Below are 18075 nucleotides of genomic sequence, written 5' to 3' on the forward strand. Positions count from 1 at the left end.
CTGACGTCCTGCCCTTTGGGCGGGGGGCTGGACTCGATGATCTTCCGAGGTCCCTTCCAGCCCTAATGTCTATGAAATCTATGAAAATCTATGAAATCTATCCTGTACCCTGTTCCAAACCTACTCCTTGTAGCCAGTAAAGTTCTCCTTTCTACCTAGTGTGGGAGACTTATTGGGAGAGGGTCTAGATTATGCCCTGGGGTCCTGTTGGTTCAGCTGACTAAGGGAGACCACTATTCTTGCTTCAGCCTGAGGCAAGCACCCCATGTTCTTGCCATGGGTCAAGTACCCTCAAAAGGACTACTAGGCCTGTGTTTCCCAGAGGGCGCAGGACCAGGATCAGTACAGACTCTGGGTGGTGGCAGCATTACCCCCAGGCTAGCAGGTGTGCTCCAGGAAAGGGGTCGGCCAGACTTGAGGTGCACTAGGGAGACACTCGGAGCCTGGAAGGTGTTCAGGTGCAGTGGGGTGAGTGGCTCAGCACAGGAGCACCCCCTACTGGCCCGCCACATCCAGTCTAGATTTCATAGATTTTATAGACATTAGGGCTCGAAGGGACCTTGGAAGATCATCGAGTCCAGCCCCCTGCCCAGAGGCAGGAAATCAGCTGGGGTCATAGGATCTCAGCAAGAAAAACATCCAGATTTCTCTTGAAGACATTCAAAGTAAGTGCTTGAACCACCTCCAGTGGCAGGCTATTCCAGACTTTGGGGGCTCGGTCAGTAAAGAAGTTCTTCCTTATGTCCAATCTCAAATGGTCTTGCAGGAGTTTATAACCATTCGACCTTGTCATCCCTTGGGGTGCTCCGGTGAACAAATGTTCCCCCAGATCCTGGTGAACACCCCTTATAAACTTATAGGTGGCCATCAGATTGCCCCTGAGCCTGTGCTTTTCCAGGTTGAAGAGTCCCATAGCTCTCAGCCTCTCATCGTAAGGTCTGTTTTCCTGACCTCTGATCATGCACGTGGCTCTCCTCTGCACCCTCTCAAGCTTCTCCACATCCTTTTGAATTGCGAAGCCCAAAACTGGACGCAGTACTCCAGCTGCAGCTTCACCAAGGCCAACTACAACAGGAGAATGACGTCCTGGGATTTGCTTGTGAAGCATCTATGGATGCAAGCCAGGGTTTTGCTCGCTTTACTAGCTGTAGCATCACATTGAAGGCTCATGTTCATCCTGTGGTCAATACTGACCCCCAAGTCCCTCTCATCCATAGTGGTAGCCAGCGTAGCACTGCTGAGCCTATAAACACGCTGCAGGTTTTTCCTCCCAAGGTGGAGAACCTTGCATTTTTCCATGTTAAACACCATCAGGTTCTTGTCCGCTGATTCCTGAGCCTGTCAGGTCAGCCTGGATTGCCCCCCTGTCCTCAGGTGTCGATGCTTTACCCCAAAGTTTGGTATCATTGGCGAACTTGGCCAGTCCGCTTCTGACTCCAGTATCCACATCATTAATGAAGAGGTTGAACAATATAGGTCCAAGGACAGATCCTTGAGAGACCCCACTGGTCACAGGGCACCATGACGATTGACTTTCATCAACCACCACCCTCTGGGTCCAACCACGGAGCCAGTTCCCCAGCCAGTGGATCATGGTGGACCCGAGGCCACAGTTGGCCAGTTTTGCCAAGAGGTGATCATGGGATACCAGATCAAAGGCTTTTTTAAAGTCAAGATATATGACATCAATCTCTTTTCCCCTTGTCCAGGTGATAGGTCACCTGGTCATTAAAGGAAATGAGATTGGTCAAGCACAACCTAGCCGCAAGAAACCCATGCTGGCTATCCCTCAAGATGTTGCCATCGGCCAGTCCGTTAAGAATGGCCTCTTTGTTAATCTTTTCTAAGACCTTCCCCAGAATAGAGGTCAGGCTAATGGGTCTGTAGTTTTCCAGATCCACTTTCCTCCCTTTCTTAAAGATAGGCTCCAGATTGGCCTTCTTCTAATCATCGGGCACTTCACTAGAACGCCAGGAGCTCTCAAAGATCCATGCCAGGGGCTGAGCTATGATGCTGGCCAGCTCCTTGAGTACTCTGGGGTCTAAATTGTCAGGGCCAGCTGACTTGAAGGTGTCCAGCCTCTCAAGGTGTTCCTTCACGAGGTCAGCATTGATGGAGGGCAAGGAATCACCCTCACCCAGGCATCCCTGTCCCGTAATGGGCAGGGGTGTCCCATGGGACTTGTGGAAGACCTACACAAAGTACCCATTTAGTAAGTTGGCTTTTTCCTGGGCGTCAGTCATCAGTTGTCCCTTCTGGTTTAGCAGGGGTCCAGTGTTGCCCTTCCTTTTCCTCTGGCTCCCCACATATCTAAAAAAGGACTTTTTATTGTTCTTGATGCTTGTAGCCAGTTGGAGTTCAGTCACAGCCTTGGCTTTTCTGGTTCACTCCCTGCAGGTCTGCAGGTCTTGGAGGTGGATCCAGTCCTCCATCCTTTGTAGGTCTTTCTTTTTAGCTGCAGGAGGTCCTCTAGTTCCTTGTTGAGCCAAGGGGGTCTCTGTGCACTTTTGGTGCCTTTCCTCCGAGATGGGATAGCCTTAGCTTGTGCATCTAGGATCACTCCCTTGAGGAGCAACCACTCTTCCTGGACTCCCCTCCCCTTGGGGTCGTGGTCCCTTAGGGTCTCAGCAACAAGTCTCCTGAGCTTGTCAAAGTCAGCCCTCTTGAAGTTGAGGACCTCTGTACTGCTGACTGACTTTTTTTTTGCCAGCTTTTCGGCAGATGATGAAGATGATCAGCTCATGGTCGCTGTCACCCAGCTTCCCTTTGATCATTAGGTCACTGATTAGGTCATCCCCGGTTGCCAGTACCAGGTCGAGTAGCGCTTTACCTCTCATTGGCGGGTAGACTACTTGAGTCAGATAGAGCTCATCCACGCACATGAGGAAGCTTTGTATCCGTTCGGATTTGGCCGAGTGCTCTTCCCACGAGATGTCTGGGTACTTGAAGTCTCCCATGAGAACCATGTACCTGGGGCGTGTGGCCTCAGCCAATTCCCTGACAAACTGCTGGTCAATCTCTTGATTCTGGGAGGGAGGTCTGTAGTAGACTCCCTCCATTGTATCCCCTGTGCCGTGTTCCCCACAGATTTTAACCCAGAGGGTCTCCAGTTGTCTAGCCTGGGCACCGGTGTCGGCTTGTAGGGATGCATAGCTTTCCTTGACATAGAGAGCTACACCCTCACCCTGTTTGTCCACTTGATCCTTCCTGTACAGTGTATAGCTGTCTATACCCGTGGTCCAGTAATGGAGTCCCACCAGGTCTCCATTATCCCTATGACATCATTATTTGTGTTGAGCAGGAGAACAAGTTCCTCCTGTTTATTTCCCAAGCTCCTGGCATTTGTGTACAGGCATGCAAGTGTCCCCTTGGGGGCCCTTGCTTTGCCTACCAGTTGTTCCAGGGCTGGGGCAGGGGTGGGCTCCCTTAAGTGCCTCGGCCTGCTGGCTTTGCAGAGGTTGCTTATTGAGCCAGCAGTGGCGGTAATCCCCCAGTCCTCCAGCGGGCTTAATTTAAAGCCCAGTGGAACAGGTTAGCCAGTTTGGCTGAGAAGAGCCTCCTCTCTAGTGGAGAGAGGTGGAGGCCATCCCTTCCCAGCAGCTTGCTGCCTCTAAAACAGACATAGGCAGTTTGTGACCGTTAAACCTTGTCTTCCCTTGGGGTGCCCTTGTGAACAGAAGTTCTCCCAGTTCCTGATGCACACCCCTTATACACTTACAGACACAGGTGACTGGTAAGGGGAGCATGGTGGGGTACATGCCCCCCCTGAGATTGGCTCCTGACTCGGCACCATTCAGGACAGGGCTGTTTTTTTGCCATGCAGGCCTGCAGCGTGTTGTGGGGGAGGGCACTAAGCCACGGCACAGAAGTATGGGAGTGAATATGGGGCTTTTGGCCTGCCTATGGGCCTGCCCACAAATTGTGCCCCTCCAGACTCTGGAGGCACCAGTCACCCCTGCATATAGGCTGCCACCAAGTCCCCTCTGAGCCTTCACTTCTCCAGGCTGAACAGTCCCATGCCTTTCAGCCTCTCCGCATAAGGCCTGTTCTCTTTACCTTTATTCATGCGTGTGGCTCTCCTCTGGACTCTCTCAAGCTTCTCCACATTCTTTCTAAAGTGTGAAGCCCAGAATTAGATGCAGTACTCCAGCTGCAGCCTCACCAAGGCAGAGTAAAGCTGGAGGTTGACTTCTTGGGTCTTGCTTGAGAAGCATTGTTAGATGAAAGTCAGAGTTTTATTTGCTTTGCCAGCTGCGACATCACATTGGTAGCTCATGTTCATGTTGTGGTCAGTCATGACCCCCAAGTCTCTTTTGGTCATGGTGCTAGTGAGTGTAGCACTGCTGAGCCTGTACTTACAATGTGGGTTTTTTCTCCCAAGGTGGAGCACCTTGCATTTCTCCATGTTGAATGTAATCGGGTTTTGATCTGCCCACCTTGCAAGCCTATCCAGGTTGGCCTGAATTGCCAGCCTATCCTCTAGTGTGACTGCACTTCCCCATAATTTGGTGTTGTCTGCAAACTTAGCCAGTCAGCTTCTGACACCCAAATCCAGATAATTTATGAATATATTAAAGAGTACTGGTCCAAGTACTGAGCCCTGGGGGATGCCACTGGTCACCATGTGCCATGTTGACTTGGTTCCATTGACTATCACTCTCTGGATCCGACCACAGAGCCAGTTCCCCAATCATTGGACCATAAGGTTCTTGAGGCTGCAGTTCCCCAATTTTACCAAAAGAACATCATGGGAGACCAAGTCAAAGGCTTTTTTGAAATCTAAATATATGACATCAACCTCTTCTCCTTTGTTCAGGTGATGCATCACATGGTCATAGAAGGAAATGAGGTTGGTCAGATAAGCCATGTTGGCTCCTTCTCCTGTTCTCCACTTCCTGCTCCAGCTTTTACTCCTGAAGAGAGGCCTTTGGTTCTGTTTTCCCTTAGTCCTGTGGTTCATTCTCAGCTAGTCCATCGGTTGATCCTCCCTGTGTACTGCAGTGACCTTGGAATAGACCCATAGAAATGTCTTGGCTTGGTGAGGATCCAGGAACTCAGCATTAAGGTTATCTTTCATGAATTTGCACTTTAAAACAAAACAAACAAACAAAATCATGAGATCTGACCCAATGTATATAACAGGCCATTGAATTCAACCCACATACCCCTATATGAAGCTCAGTGACTAGTTAAAGCAAAGCTTTTTGGTCCCAAGACTAAAATATAGCATGCTATAAGTGGAGAATGGGAGACACCAAAGTGCCACCCATACGAGAGATCCCTGTGCTGGCAATGAATGGATTAGCTGAGACAGACCCAGAGGATCCCACACCCCTTGCCTTACCAATTCCTGCCATCTGACCCAAGGGAAAGTCCATCCCAACCCCAAATCTCTGACCAGTTTCGCTTTGAGCATGTGAGCAAGGCATGGTAACTGAGAAAGTATTCTCTGTATTACCTCCAAGCACTGGTTTACTATATTATATGGGGCCCTGTCTGCAGCTGAGGCCAAAAAGGCAAACACAGCATGCATTAGGCAAGGCAGTTGTGCATCAGGAGAAGGGAGATCCCTCTGTGCCCCTGCAGGTGACCCACACTCAGAGGCTTAAAGCATGCTGTTATTTTCAGATGTACTTTAAGAATGGGAACAGGCTACTTCTGTTCATCCTGTTTGATAACACAGGAACAAGAGGACTTTCCATGAAATTGAAAGCTGGCAGATTCTAACCAAAGAGAAAATATTTTCCAGTCCAACCTGTTGTGGAAATGTGGAATTCACTGCCATCAAATGTTGACAAGACCAAGAATTAAGCATGATTCAAAGGAACTGGGCTTTCATCTGGGTAGTGGGAACATCCAAAGTTATAATTAATGCTAACAAGCTTTGGAAGGGATGTTACATCTTGTGGTTCGGTGTTTAGGTCTTATCCTAATGATTAGCTGACTGTGTATATGCAGGACCTGATTTGCCTAGTGTAAGATTTCTTGCAATTTCCTCTGCAGCATGCAGCGCCAGTCCTGGTCCAAGACAGCCCTGGGATGAGCAGGACTGTGCTCTATGCTGGTATGGCCATTCTGAGGTTTCTAGGGCCCCTATTTATAGGCAGCACATGCCATGCTGATATGGTGACTCTGGGTAAAAGATACTGAGGAACATAATGGGGCCATTTCCTGGAAAAAACAACACTCACTGATTGCTGTTTTCCATCCCCGAGGGATCACTGAGGTTGAAGACAAACAGGACTATTATAATACCCTAGTCTGCCCAATCCAAGCCATTGTCCCCACCCAGTAAACCTGCATTCTGTTACCAGTGCCTGGCTGAGCTAGAGCACTGCTTTGGGAAGGCCATCCAGGCTTGAGTTCAAAGGAAGATGGCGACTGCTAGAAAACTTCTCACATCCCTAGGAAGTGGTTCTAATAGCTCATTACCATCACACTTAAAAATCCACACCTGGTTTCTGATCTGTTTGTCTGACTTGAACTTCCAGTTATTGAATTTTGTTGTGCTTTTTCTGCTGAATTAGAGAGCTTTCTAATATAAGAAATAATCACCTCATGTAGGCACTCCTCATGACTAAGGCACCTCTTAACTTTCTCTTGGAAAAAGCTAAATTAACCAGTCTTCTTTTTTTCTCAGTGAGAAACAGTTTGCCAGACATTTAATCATTCTAGTTGCCTAGTTTTTCCTTTGAACACTTGGTTTCATGCACTGGCCATTAAGGAATCATCATGACCAACTCCACTGAAATAACAGTCTTTTGAAGTCTTCTGCCAAAATATACAGCACCCACAAAAGCCATTAGGGTCATTTTGGACAATTCCAACTTTTGCTTTGTAAGAAAAATAAAGTTTTTTCCTCCACTTGCCCAAATATATTTCCTCCGTGCTCTTTCCCCATCTCCTTTCAGAATTTCTGCTGCAGTCGGTTTCTGTGATGGCTGAATCTTTTGATACTTGGGTACATCAGCCGATGCATAGATCAAGTAGCCTTCCAGACAAGTTGAATGTCTGATCTATCACAGAAAGATGTTTTTATTCTATTGATCCAATCTACCTCTATTTCTTTTTTCCCATGAAAATGAGGAAAGAAGCTGGCTTCCCTCTTTGGCACTGACTGGAATCACAATATGGTTGTCATGCTTTATGTAGTGTTTTTAGCTTTATTTTGACAACTTTTGCAGCAGTTTTGCCTTTGAGCACCAGTAGCAGAAGCCTTGCCTACCTTCTGAAAGTCACCTGTTGGTGACTATAGGGTAAGCAACATGTGCAACTCAATTGGGGTTGGGTGTTAGTTTATCCCAGATCATTTTTTCAGCTGAACTTTATCAGTGCCATGGTGACTGTCAGAGTGGACAGTTTTCCTCACAGCCACATTTCATACCAAGGGTCATTTGGAAAGCAAAAAACCCATCCCCACTGCAGTCAGCAAGCTGATTACATCCTCTTGGTTTCCACAGCACAGTCATGCACACAGGTATTTGTAGCTCTAGCAGTGAGGGAATGCAGCACATCTAGCCACACACAAGCATGTGGAAGCTGCTCAGATTCTACACATTTAACCTCAGAGTTTGTAGTTTGACTTCTAGGGAGAACCTCACTAGTGGTAAATACCTCCTGCCCAGCTTTCCATAAGGTTCTTTCTCTGTATATCTTTGGTGCTAAGGTTAAAACAAGTAGCACAGTTGCAGTATCAGACGACACAGCTCAAAACAGACTCCTTTAGCCCCCCCTCAAGACAACCCCATGTAGCCGCATTTGTTCCTCACAAAACATCCTCTCCCAGATCTTCTCTTCTGCCTTTTCTTTCGTTTCAGCTGAATCAGAATGTGGTTTGGCCTGCACTTTTGATTCTTCCCCCCAGTGTTCTGCACAACAGCATGTTCTAAAGTTGAGGAGGAACAGCTGCATTTAAGAAGAAGAAAAATATTATCCTTAGTACAAAGGGCATGTGTCTGTTCAATACAGACCTATGTAAGGTGCTATATTTAGGGAAGAATAACCAAATGCACAACTACACAATGGGAAAGAACTGGCAGATAGTACCATTGCTGAGAAGAATATAGGGGTTTTCATAGGTCACAGACTGAATTTCAGCCAGCAATATGAATCAGTCACAAAGAAAGAAAATGTAATGATCAATAGGAGCATTAGGTGTGAGACACAGGGGGTGCATCTACATGTGCTGTTACTGCGCATGAATAAACTCTGGAGGCTTATTAGTTCACAGTTTATTGGTCCTGGGCACACTGTCTGATGTGTGCCCGGGAGCAATTAACTCTGAAGCAATATGCTCTGGAGTTCATTCATGCACAGCACGTGGAGCTGGGTCAGAGCAGTCATGGCTGGCAAAGGTCTCTGTGGGGTCAGCCTGCCAGCCTGGGGCTCGTCCCCCTGGATCCATGTGCTATGGAGGGGTGGGCTGGGGTACAAAGGAGCTTCAGTGCTGTGCTAGCCAGCAGGCAGCCCTCGCAATGAAACACCATTGTGCTCCAGCCAGCCCCTCCAGCATCTACATATGTGCTGCTGCGGAGATTTTTACTCCACAGCAGGATAGTACTTGTATTTACAAGTGCTTTCCTGCTGTGGAGTAAATTAGTTTACTCCAGCCTCATAGGAGTGCATGTGTAGATGTTGAGGCATTTACTGCATAGCTAATTAGAATCTGAATCAAATTAGCAGACCAGTTAAAAGATCTGAATTGATTCAGAGCTCTCTGAATCGATTTAGAAAAGATTTGGAGAGCTTTGGTGATTTGGACAGTACCTGGTGGCAGCAGCAGGGAGCTGGACCCAGATTCTGAGCTGGTAAGTAGGGGGAAGGGAAGGTGGGGCTGGAGGAGGGGGAAGGGGACTATGGGGGGACCCCCACCAGCCCCGCCCGCTCCCCCAGCCCCCCGACCTCCGCCCACTCCCCCAGCCCCCCCATGTTTGGCCCGCCCACCCCAGCTCCCAGATCTTTAAACAAAAGCCCCACTTACTGGGTGCTGCCAGGCAGGGGGGCGATCCTTGTTGCCTCCCACTGCCCTGCACTGCGTGGGGAGCTCTGTCATGAGCCTCCTGACTCCTCCTGCTCTCCCAGCCTCCCACAGCTGCCCTGCCTGCGTGCAGCAGTGGGGGGCAGTGGGGATCACCCCCTACTGGGCAGCAGCCAGTGTGTGCCAGGCTTTTTTTTGTTTGTTTTTTTTAAAGGGCCAGGAGCTGGGGCAGGTTGGGCAGCCATGGCAGGGGGGAGCATTGGAGGGCTCGTGGCAGAGCCCCCCCACGCAGTGTGGGGCAGTGCGGGGCAGCAGAGATTGTGCCCCCACCCGGCAGCAGCCAGTGAGTCTGAGCTTTTTTTTTCAAAGAGCCGGGAGCTGGGGCAGGGCAGCCATTGCCAGAGCTGGGAGAGCGGGTTGGGGATGGGGCCTGTGTGATTTGGAGACTCAGCCGAATCGATTTGGGACAGTGATTCAAATCACAGAATCGAATCATTGTCCCCTGAATCAGCCGAATCCGTATCTGAAGCAAATTCTAGCTGCTTCGCACAGGCTTACTAATTAGTCAACTGTACAGTAAACATCTCGTGTGGGTGAACCCAGGAAGTGATAGTTCCACTCTACTCTTCACTGGTTAGGCCCCATCTAGCATTGTGTGCAGTTCTGAGCTGCATATTTTAAGAAGGATGTGGAGGAGTTGGAGAGGGTCCAGAGGCATGCAACAAAAATGATAAGGGGGGTGGAAGGCAAGCTATATAAAGAAAGGTTGAGAGGTACGTATAGTAAGCATTGAGAAAAAGAGATAAAGGAGGGATATGATAGCAGTCCTCAAATACTTGAAAGGCTATCATAAAGGAGAGGGGAAACAACTGCTCTCCTTGGAAAGTACAGGACACCAAGCAATGACTTTAAATTGCAGCAAAGCAAAATTAAATTAGATCTCAGGGAAAAAAAAAATCCTGCTGTTAGAAGAACAGTGAGTCAATGAAATAGACTGCTCAAGAATCTCTTGTTGAAGGTTTTCAAGAGGAGGCTGGATCATTATTCATCAGAAACAACTCTTAGGAAAAGCATTTCTTTTTTTGTTGGGCAAGTTCTTTTTCCCCAAGTGCCAGAATGTGGCAGGTTAGATTATAGGTAACATGCAGGGCACTTGTTATTCTGTAGTGTAAGAGTTGTCTAAACAGATTCTCTTGGCACAGTGCAGAGGGGCTTAATAAAGAATGACACCAAAGGTTTATTTTAGGGAAGAAACACCCCCATACCACAAATAAAATAACAAGGCATATATATCCACAGCATATTAGCCCTGAATAATCTCTATTTCTTATTAGCAACTGATGAGACTTTCTCAACAATCCTTCAACTCTGACTTCCAGCTGAGCCATAACCAGAGGGTTTTATAGAGGTCTTCCTTACCCATAATCCTTTGCAGGGGAGGAAAATGCCTCCCCTCTCCCCTAGGGTACTGATAGTTTGACTACCCAGTCAGCTGTCTTCCTCTCAATCCTGGTTCTATATGGGCTTCAGCACATCACTATGTAGGCTTACAGATTTGATATACTGTGAACATAGTGCTAATTTAATGAATTGCAATATCTACTTAATTCTCTCAGTAAGATTTTGAGGCTGCCACAATATGAAGTAACTTTGCTTACTCTGCAGTTTTGGTCCATTCCATCAGCCACCTTATAAATCTCCACAGAAGCTCTTACTAATGTGAAAGCATTCCTTCAAAAACTTAAAAAAAAACAAACCCAAAACAGCATAATTAATTGTTTTTTCTGCATCAGCTCTCATACAAAGTTATTGAGGAAACTTTGCTCCATTTCATCTTTGGCTAGATGACTTGAGGCCATTTGAAATATCAGACAGTTACTCCCCAATGTCCACAGATAGGCTGCCCGGCACGCAGCTTAGTTACTTTTGTGCAGTAGATAATCAAAAGATTTTCTACTGTCTTTTCTCCATCTGTCACAGCATTCAAGGAAGGGCATTGTTTCAAGAGACAGTTCAGAAATCTCCAGTGATTTCCTGTTTATCTGCTGCTCTTTAAAAACAAAAGCCACTGACACAAAGGAAATGTAAGCAACCCATTCTGAAACATCAGAACAGAAAAGTCACTTAGTTGGAAAATATGACAACGGCATCAGCACATCTCTTTTCCACAGGAAGACATTTCTCAATTAATGCCCAGCACCCTTTAGTCATCGTGAAGTGAACATGATTCCAGGCACAGGCTGATAATTTTGCTAGGAACCCTGCCAGCAGTCCAGTGGGTTCACATATGCTCATATAATTCAATGTGACTGTAGCTCAGTCTGCTCCACATACTTTCTGAGTGTCTTTGTTCTGCACTAAATACCTGAGCCTAGTCTTTGACAAGTCTTCCATGTTTTATCACTTGTTCAGCTACCGGGTCTTATTGTCACATATTTCTTCCCATTTGCACAAAGCCTTGGGTGGAATTCTCTCACAACTCAAACAGTCTCGAGAAACTTTTGAGATTCCCAAGAAGCCTGCTGGAAAGCAGGTCTAAGAAGTTTCCCTGCCACTATCTCTGCCTCGAGTCCCCCAAGAAATTTCTGTAATTTGGCATCTTTTCCTGCCCAAAGATGGGTGCCACATTTAACCCAGAAATCCTGATGGAATCTGTTCTAAGATGGAAGGTGTACATATGGGAATACATCCCTGTCACCAGGTTTGTATGGGAAGTCTCCCACAACTATGCTGGGCCTGACAGCATCCTTACAAGCTATTTCTTGACAGATTGTGTTGCACCTGTTAAAGGCAAAGAACAGGTAGGGATGTTGAGATGGCCTGAAGCCAACCCTGGGCATTGTCCTAACCCTGGGCAACTGATACCGTTTAGAAACCTTGGAAGCCTAACTCAGAGCCCTGTGGGCTGCAGTGTTGCCTGGAGTCCCCACAGCAACCCCTCTCCAACACAGCACTGACAGCTACACCCAGTGGACACCTCTAAAGCCAGCCTCCCTGTTATTTTCCACCCTGCCACACTTACACAGCACAGACACAGGGCTCTAGGACACCTTCATACTGCTGTGACTTTTACCCTGTGGAAAAAGGTCCTGCTCCAAAGCAAAGGTCTTCACTGTAGAAACTGTCTAGGCTTTTGGGTGTAAAGACAGACTTATGTGTTTGAACTGAAGGAAGGAGCATTATCCCCAGGTGATTGCATGGGCAGGGCAGAAACACTGACTCTGAGATCTGTTAACCACCCCATTTTGCCTCAGTGCAGCATTGGTACACAAGGCTCTGCACCATTGAAATGTTACTGCATGCATGTTAGTGTTAATGGCCTAAGACCCAGAGCTGGAGAAAGGAGGCTTCATGCTGTAGCCTGGTTGTAGAACATGACAGTAGACAAAATGTATTATGCATTTGACTTGCTGTGGCTTGTGTGGACAGGAAAAAATATTCAAACTACCCCTTCTTGCCCCACCACCAGCTTCAATAAAGTCCCAGGGGGTGCATCTACACAAAACACTTACTGCAGAGTTGCCTAATTAACTCCACTGTAAAGTGTCACGTTCTACATGTGCAGTGCTATTAAGCTAGAGTAAACTAATTAACTCCGCTGTAGAATAGTATTGCCCAATACAAGTACTGTTCTATGGCAGAGTTATTTACTTGGCCACAAGGCATGTGTAGACGGTGACTGGGCTGGCTGGGGCACAAGAGTGCTACAGTGCAGGGATGCCTGCTGGCTAACCCCACACTGTAGGACCCTTGTGCCCCAGCCAACCCCTCCACAGCACGTTGAGTTGGGACAGCACCACCCTGGCTCAATGTACTGTAGTTCTGGGTGTATGTGTAAACACTGCACCTGGGAGCAACAAACGCCGGTGCAAACTGTTCCAGAGTTTATTGCATCACACTACTTTCATGTGTAGATGCACCCAGATGCACCCAGTGTATAAACAAGAATGATTAAATAGTATTCAAAGGGAAAATAGCAACAGCAACAATCAGCTTTAATTATGCTCTCTCACACATGGACTTTCCACACAGTTCTGTGAAATCCCCTTCTAACCACCCCCCAAATTAATTCAGAACCTTCCATGTGGCCCCTCCTATTCAATTATTGACATCGTGTCCCTGATTAATTAGAGACACTGCTAAATTGAGCCTCCAAAGCTTACCAGTTAAATTGATAATACTCACAAACACGCCAAGACATTTTGTTCCCAAGGGTTTCCAGTCAAATACCCGAGAGGTTCTCACCATTAATCCTGCTTTCCCCCAAAACAATTCTTGCTACCTGACTTCATCTTGACCTTATGTGCAGCCCCCAGCAGGACACATTGCTGCCACATCACTCCTTTGGGTGCTGTTAGCTAAAGAAACCAGTGTGCCTCAGCCACGCTGGCCTGATGGGATGCCCAGACACCTCTGACTTTGACCTGGGAGGCTCACCATTAATCTTGCCCATCAATCTAACCCAGGTGTCCTGCTAAATCCTGCCCATTCCCCAGTCCTTGCTAGCAGGATGTCGCTTAGCTTTGCTTCCTTTCTGCTTCTCACTGCTCTGCAGAGCCTGTCTACTCCTAACTCCCTTTCCTTTTCTGCCAAAGAACCTGCAAGTCCAGTTGGTTTCCTGTAGCAGCATGAGGGAACACTCCATTGGAGGGACCCTCCCAAGCTGGGGCAGAGCCAGACACTGGAGGTAGAGCCAGCAGGCAGCTACATATCAGAAGGAAATGGCATAGGCTCAAGTTCATTCTTTGAAATGTTCCACAAAACCAGAGCTTTCAGGTTCACACCAGTCATTAAGATTTAGCTCTAGGATGTGCTGCCTTCTCTTACTTCTGGAACAGGACAAGTGCCGGAGAAAACACCTGGGTCTTTCCTTTTGTTCCCCTATGGAACTCAGGGTCATTCAGTGCTGCTTACTCTGCAGAGCTGTGCAGGGATTATGACAGGTGGTATGCCAAAGCACCAAGAATGCATTAAAAAATACGAGTGGGATTCTCCTTCCAGTGACAACCAGTGCAGGCCATGTTGGGGCTGGTAGCTTTGCATAGCCAGGTCCTTTGGGCTTCCCTCCATCCTCTCGTTACAGTATCACTTAACTGAAGGTGGCACAGAGTCCCTCTCCTCTGAGCATGTAGGGTATGGAGGCCTAGTGCATAGCCATTGTCCTAGCTCTCACAGTAGGTCCTATTGTGCAGACAGATCAATGTGAAACAGTTACAAGTGACTCTTTAAAGTCTGAGAAACCTTGCCAGGGGGGCTAGTGTGGCTACACACAGGTTCTGCCCCTGAGCCTCCCCTTCTGATTAGTGCATGGTAGTGGGTCCTGGGCTGTAGAAGTGCCCTGGGAATTCCCAGGGAAGTTCTACAAGCCCACGGTCACAGGCTGAACCTGGGCAGGGGAGGAAGAGCTGCCTCATTAATTGGAGCCTTTTTCTTTCTCCCCTTCACTATTCCAGAGTGATTACTCCAGTGATACAGAGAGCGAAGACAACTTCCTGATGATGCCACCCCGAGACCATCTTGGCCTCAGCGTCTTCTCTATGCTCTGCTGCTTTTGGCCACTGGGGATTGCTGCCTTTTACCTGTCGCATGAGGTAAGACTGAAATGTTGCCTGCTGTACTCAGACCCCTGCATTTTAGCACAGAGTCCATATGCATTACATTGAGAGAAGGGGTCCGTAGGAAACATCTACTGGAATTAAACCCACGCTCTAGGTAGAGTGGAGTGGAGTTCTGAGTGTACACAAACCACTGGTGACTGCATACCATGGTTTCCTCTTTATGTATGTGCGCATGTGTATGTGATGGTCTATGGTCTATATGTGTATGGATATGGGATATACCCCTGTCTGTTTTACCTTGCACCAGGTCGAGATGTTAGCCGTAATTCAGGTGGTCTGGTCCCATGTTACTTCATGGCAGGGCAGCTGTGGATTTTTCTGCTGAAATAATCTTCTGATAGAAAATAACCTTTCCTGAAAGTCAGGATTTTTGCCCCAGGAAAATCAAAACACCAGCTTCCTGACTGCCCACCTGGAGAGTAAAACTGACAAGAGTCTCCCAGGCAAGCAGCCAGAAAATCAGACATATTTCATATCAGTTTCTCCCCTTATAATTTTTTTCTGGAAATGCTTCCATGAAAAATGTCACTTTTTTGTTCTAATTTGGGATAAAAAACAACTAAAAATACAATATTTTTCTCTGAAATGGATTGTCATTTTCTAGGCAGTTATAGCTCAGTGTGGCTAATGTCCACTGAACTTTTCTATATCTACTCCATCAAGTGTGTGTCCTCATAAAGCCTTAAGCACCCGAAGAACAATTACTGAGTCTCTCCGAGTGGAAGATAATGTAAGTGTACAGAAATGGAATCACAGCGGTGGACTCATCAGTAGTTATAATGAAGTGCGCTGCCAATACTAGATAAAAATATGAGAGAAATGGAGCAGCACATCAGAGCAGACTGACTGTACTTCACAGGACTGAAATGAGCTGCTTTCTAGTCTGATTCTGTAACGACCTAGCTCTAAAAGTTTATCAGCATTGAATGTTTGTCATATATATATGTACCAGGGTAGGTGTGAGGCCCTTGAGAACAAAGGAAAATGAGAAAACTATTTACTTAATATGAGGGAAGAGGTATAAGTCTACATGTTTATAATATTTTAAATAAAGTATGAGTCATAGACATTTTATCTCAGCAGCCTCCAAACACCAGGGGAAATGAAGGTTGGCCTAGTAGAGAGCTTAACAAGTTTCCTTGTCTGAGTGATATTGATTTCCCCAGGTTTGGGTTAGGGAACTTGCAAGCTGGTTGTAAAAGTTGAACGTGAAGATTACATACCTGGAGCATTTCAGTACTCATAGTTTATTGTCCTCTCTACTCCGCACAGAGTTGTCAGCATGCAGGGTTATATGCAATACCTTTTTTCTTCTTCCCTCTTGAGAATTATTCCTGGATGCTGTCAGCAATTGTGTACTTTTGGGATTTACCACTGTTGTTTCAGTTGGGAGAAATACAGTGTTAACTACATTACTGTAATACTGGTATTCTTGGCAGGCAGAAAAAAATGCAGGCTGGTTTTATCCAGGCAAAATAAATACAGCACAACCTATTAACCACTACCACCACCAGGACTATTAATCATCATCATCATCACCATCACCATCATCATCGTCCCAGATCTGAGATTAGACATGCATCAAAAGGTAGGATGCTGAAAGGATTTCCATATTAAATAGTAACCATTTCAGAGGAACTTCCTCCTACTAAGTGAACAAACAGTAGAAAAAACATATATTTTTTTCTGGCAATGAAACAGAGAGAAGGCATGCCCTCCTCCCCTGAACAGCCAAGTGATAAGGGCACTTAGACTCAGAATTACTTGGGAGGCTGCTATGGAAAACCTGGATTCAAGTGACTGCTTTGCCAGATTCAAAGCAGGGATTTGAATTTTCTTCTCCAGAGACCCCACAGGCTCTGACCACTGTGTGTTTTTTGGGATCTCTCCCTCTCAACAGAAATTCCATACTAGACCTGAGAAACCTTCCCAAACGAACATCTCTCTGAACTAAGCACACTTCCATGAAAAGCTTTGGTTTTGACAAATCAGCACTTTCTAATAAAAAATATTTCATTGAAAAGTTCCCAACCAGCTGTAATTGAGGTGAAAGCCCTATATAATTATAAAATAAATAAGGCATTTTATGTATGACTATTCCAAGAACTATATGCAGTTAGACTAACATGGATAAAAAGTGTATGAGTGAAGCCCTTTCATACCCCAGGGCATAAACCAAACATCAGTTGCTTAGGGTTGGGAAGAAATTGTGGCCAAATTAATACCATTGCTTAATTGGCCATTCTGGGAATCCTCTCTGTATTTAAGGAAGCTGACCTTACTCAGAAAGGAGATGAGAAATGATAGATCACTGGTATAGTTCCTGGAATTTCCCCAGTATTGGTAATTGCTGTGTACCATGATTTTTTATTGTCAATGGCTCACGTTTTCAGCCACAGTGATGGATTCATGTAAAAAATGACATTTAATGTCCTCTAAAAAAGCCAGAAGTTTTAAACTGTTTATAATGTGTATGTGTATATGTTGTAGGAAAGCATTATATCCCATTCACATGCACTTTGTAGCTATACAGTACTTTCAATCATAAGCTTTTCCCCAATAATACTAGAGACCCTCCTTTAATGCATGTGACATTGTAGCACTTGCTGACCTTTGTCACAAACCCTAGATAAAGTATGATGGTCAAGTCTGAAGGTGGGCTGATAAAGTGAAACTTGGGGTCATTATTCATCCTCTGTTACTCAAAAAGAGGCAACTTTTCAAGCATTCGGGGCCATGTGTTCAAGGCCCTGGTGGCCACAGTGAGAAGCAGGTTCTTATGAGAGAAAGGTTCCTATTTGCCTACCCACAGATGGACTGGATTTGGAGAGCTGCTGCACTGAAATAACTTAGCACCCAGCACAGTCAACTGGTCCCAGTTCAGTATTCAGAGCATTCACTAGTCCGTTCCTTATCACGCATTACACCAATGTGCTATGTTCCTCTTTCCATCTCTCCAGCACAGGCAGAAAGTATATGGTATTTTGCATGTGCTGCTGCCTCAAGTAGGCAAAGACAGGTGTGTTAAGGTGTAACGGATATTTATAGATGGAAAAAAATAATATTCCCCAGGGCTCAAAAAAATCATCAGTCCTCCCCCAGAGATTCTTTTTGGTACATTTAATGGTACTGACTGCATCTGCAGAGGCTCCAGCCCAGGCTTCAGACTTACAGACCTTTGGAAGCTATCTGAATCACATTGTGGAGAAGTAACGGCGCTGCACAGAGATTGGCAATGGAAGAATCCCACATTCTGGGTCTGCTTAGGACAATTCAAAGGAGGAGTTGGCTTGGAAATTAAATAGATATGGGTGGCAAGTGACTCTCTGGGAAGAGTCTGCCATGACTGTGCAGCACACCAGAAAGCCCAGTGAGTAGCCACAGTGAACCTGCTCCCAGTGGTTGACTAGTGCTCAGAGCAGTTAGAAAGGGAAGTCTCTTTCCATGAGGAAGGTGCTGGGGCAAAGTGGGGATGGTGTC

General features: G+C 46.4%; 1 protein-coding gene across 4 annotated transcripts in view; it reads left to right on the forward strand.

Annotated features, from left to right (window-relative positions):
* Positions 1-18075, forward strand: part of SYNDIG1 (synapse differentiation inducing 1) — a 175371-nt gene that overhangs the window by 54386 nt on the left and 102910 nt on the right. For 2 of the 4 annotated variants that reach the window (XR_009458940.1, XR_009458941.1), the window contains exons 3-4: positions 14431-14568; positions 16035-16183. Coding sequence is in view for 2 of the 4 variants with exons in the window: in XM_059720260.1 (XP_059576243.1) it covers positions 14431-14568 (138 nt within the window). In the remaining 2 variants the exon portion in view is untranslated. The remainder of the gene's footprint in view (positions 1-14430; positions 14569-16034; positions 16184-18075) is intronic. The other 2 variants (XM_059720260.1, XM_059720261.1) reach the window with 1 other exon arrangement.

The sequence above is a fragment of the Alligator mississippiensis genome, chromosome 1 (genome assembly GCF_030867095.1).
Source record: "Alligator mississippiensis isolate rAllMis1 chromosome 1, rAllMis1, whole genome shotgun sequence".
NCBI classification, from domain to species: domain Eukaryota; kingdom Metazoa; phylum Chordata; order Crocodylia; family Alligatoridae; genus Alligator; species Alligator mississippiensis.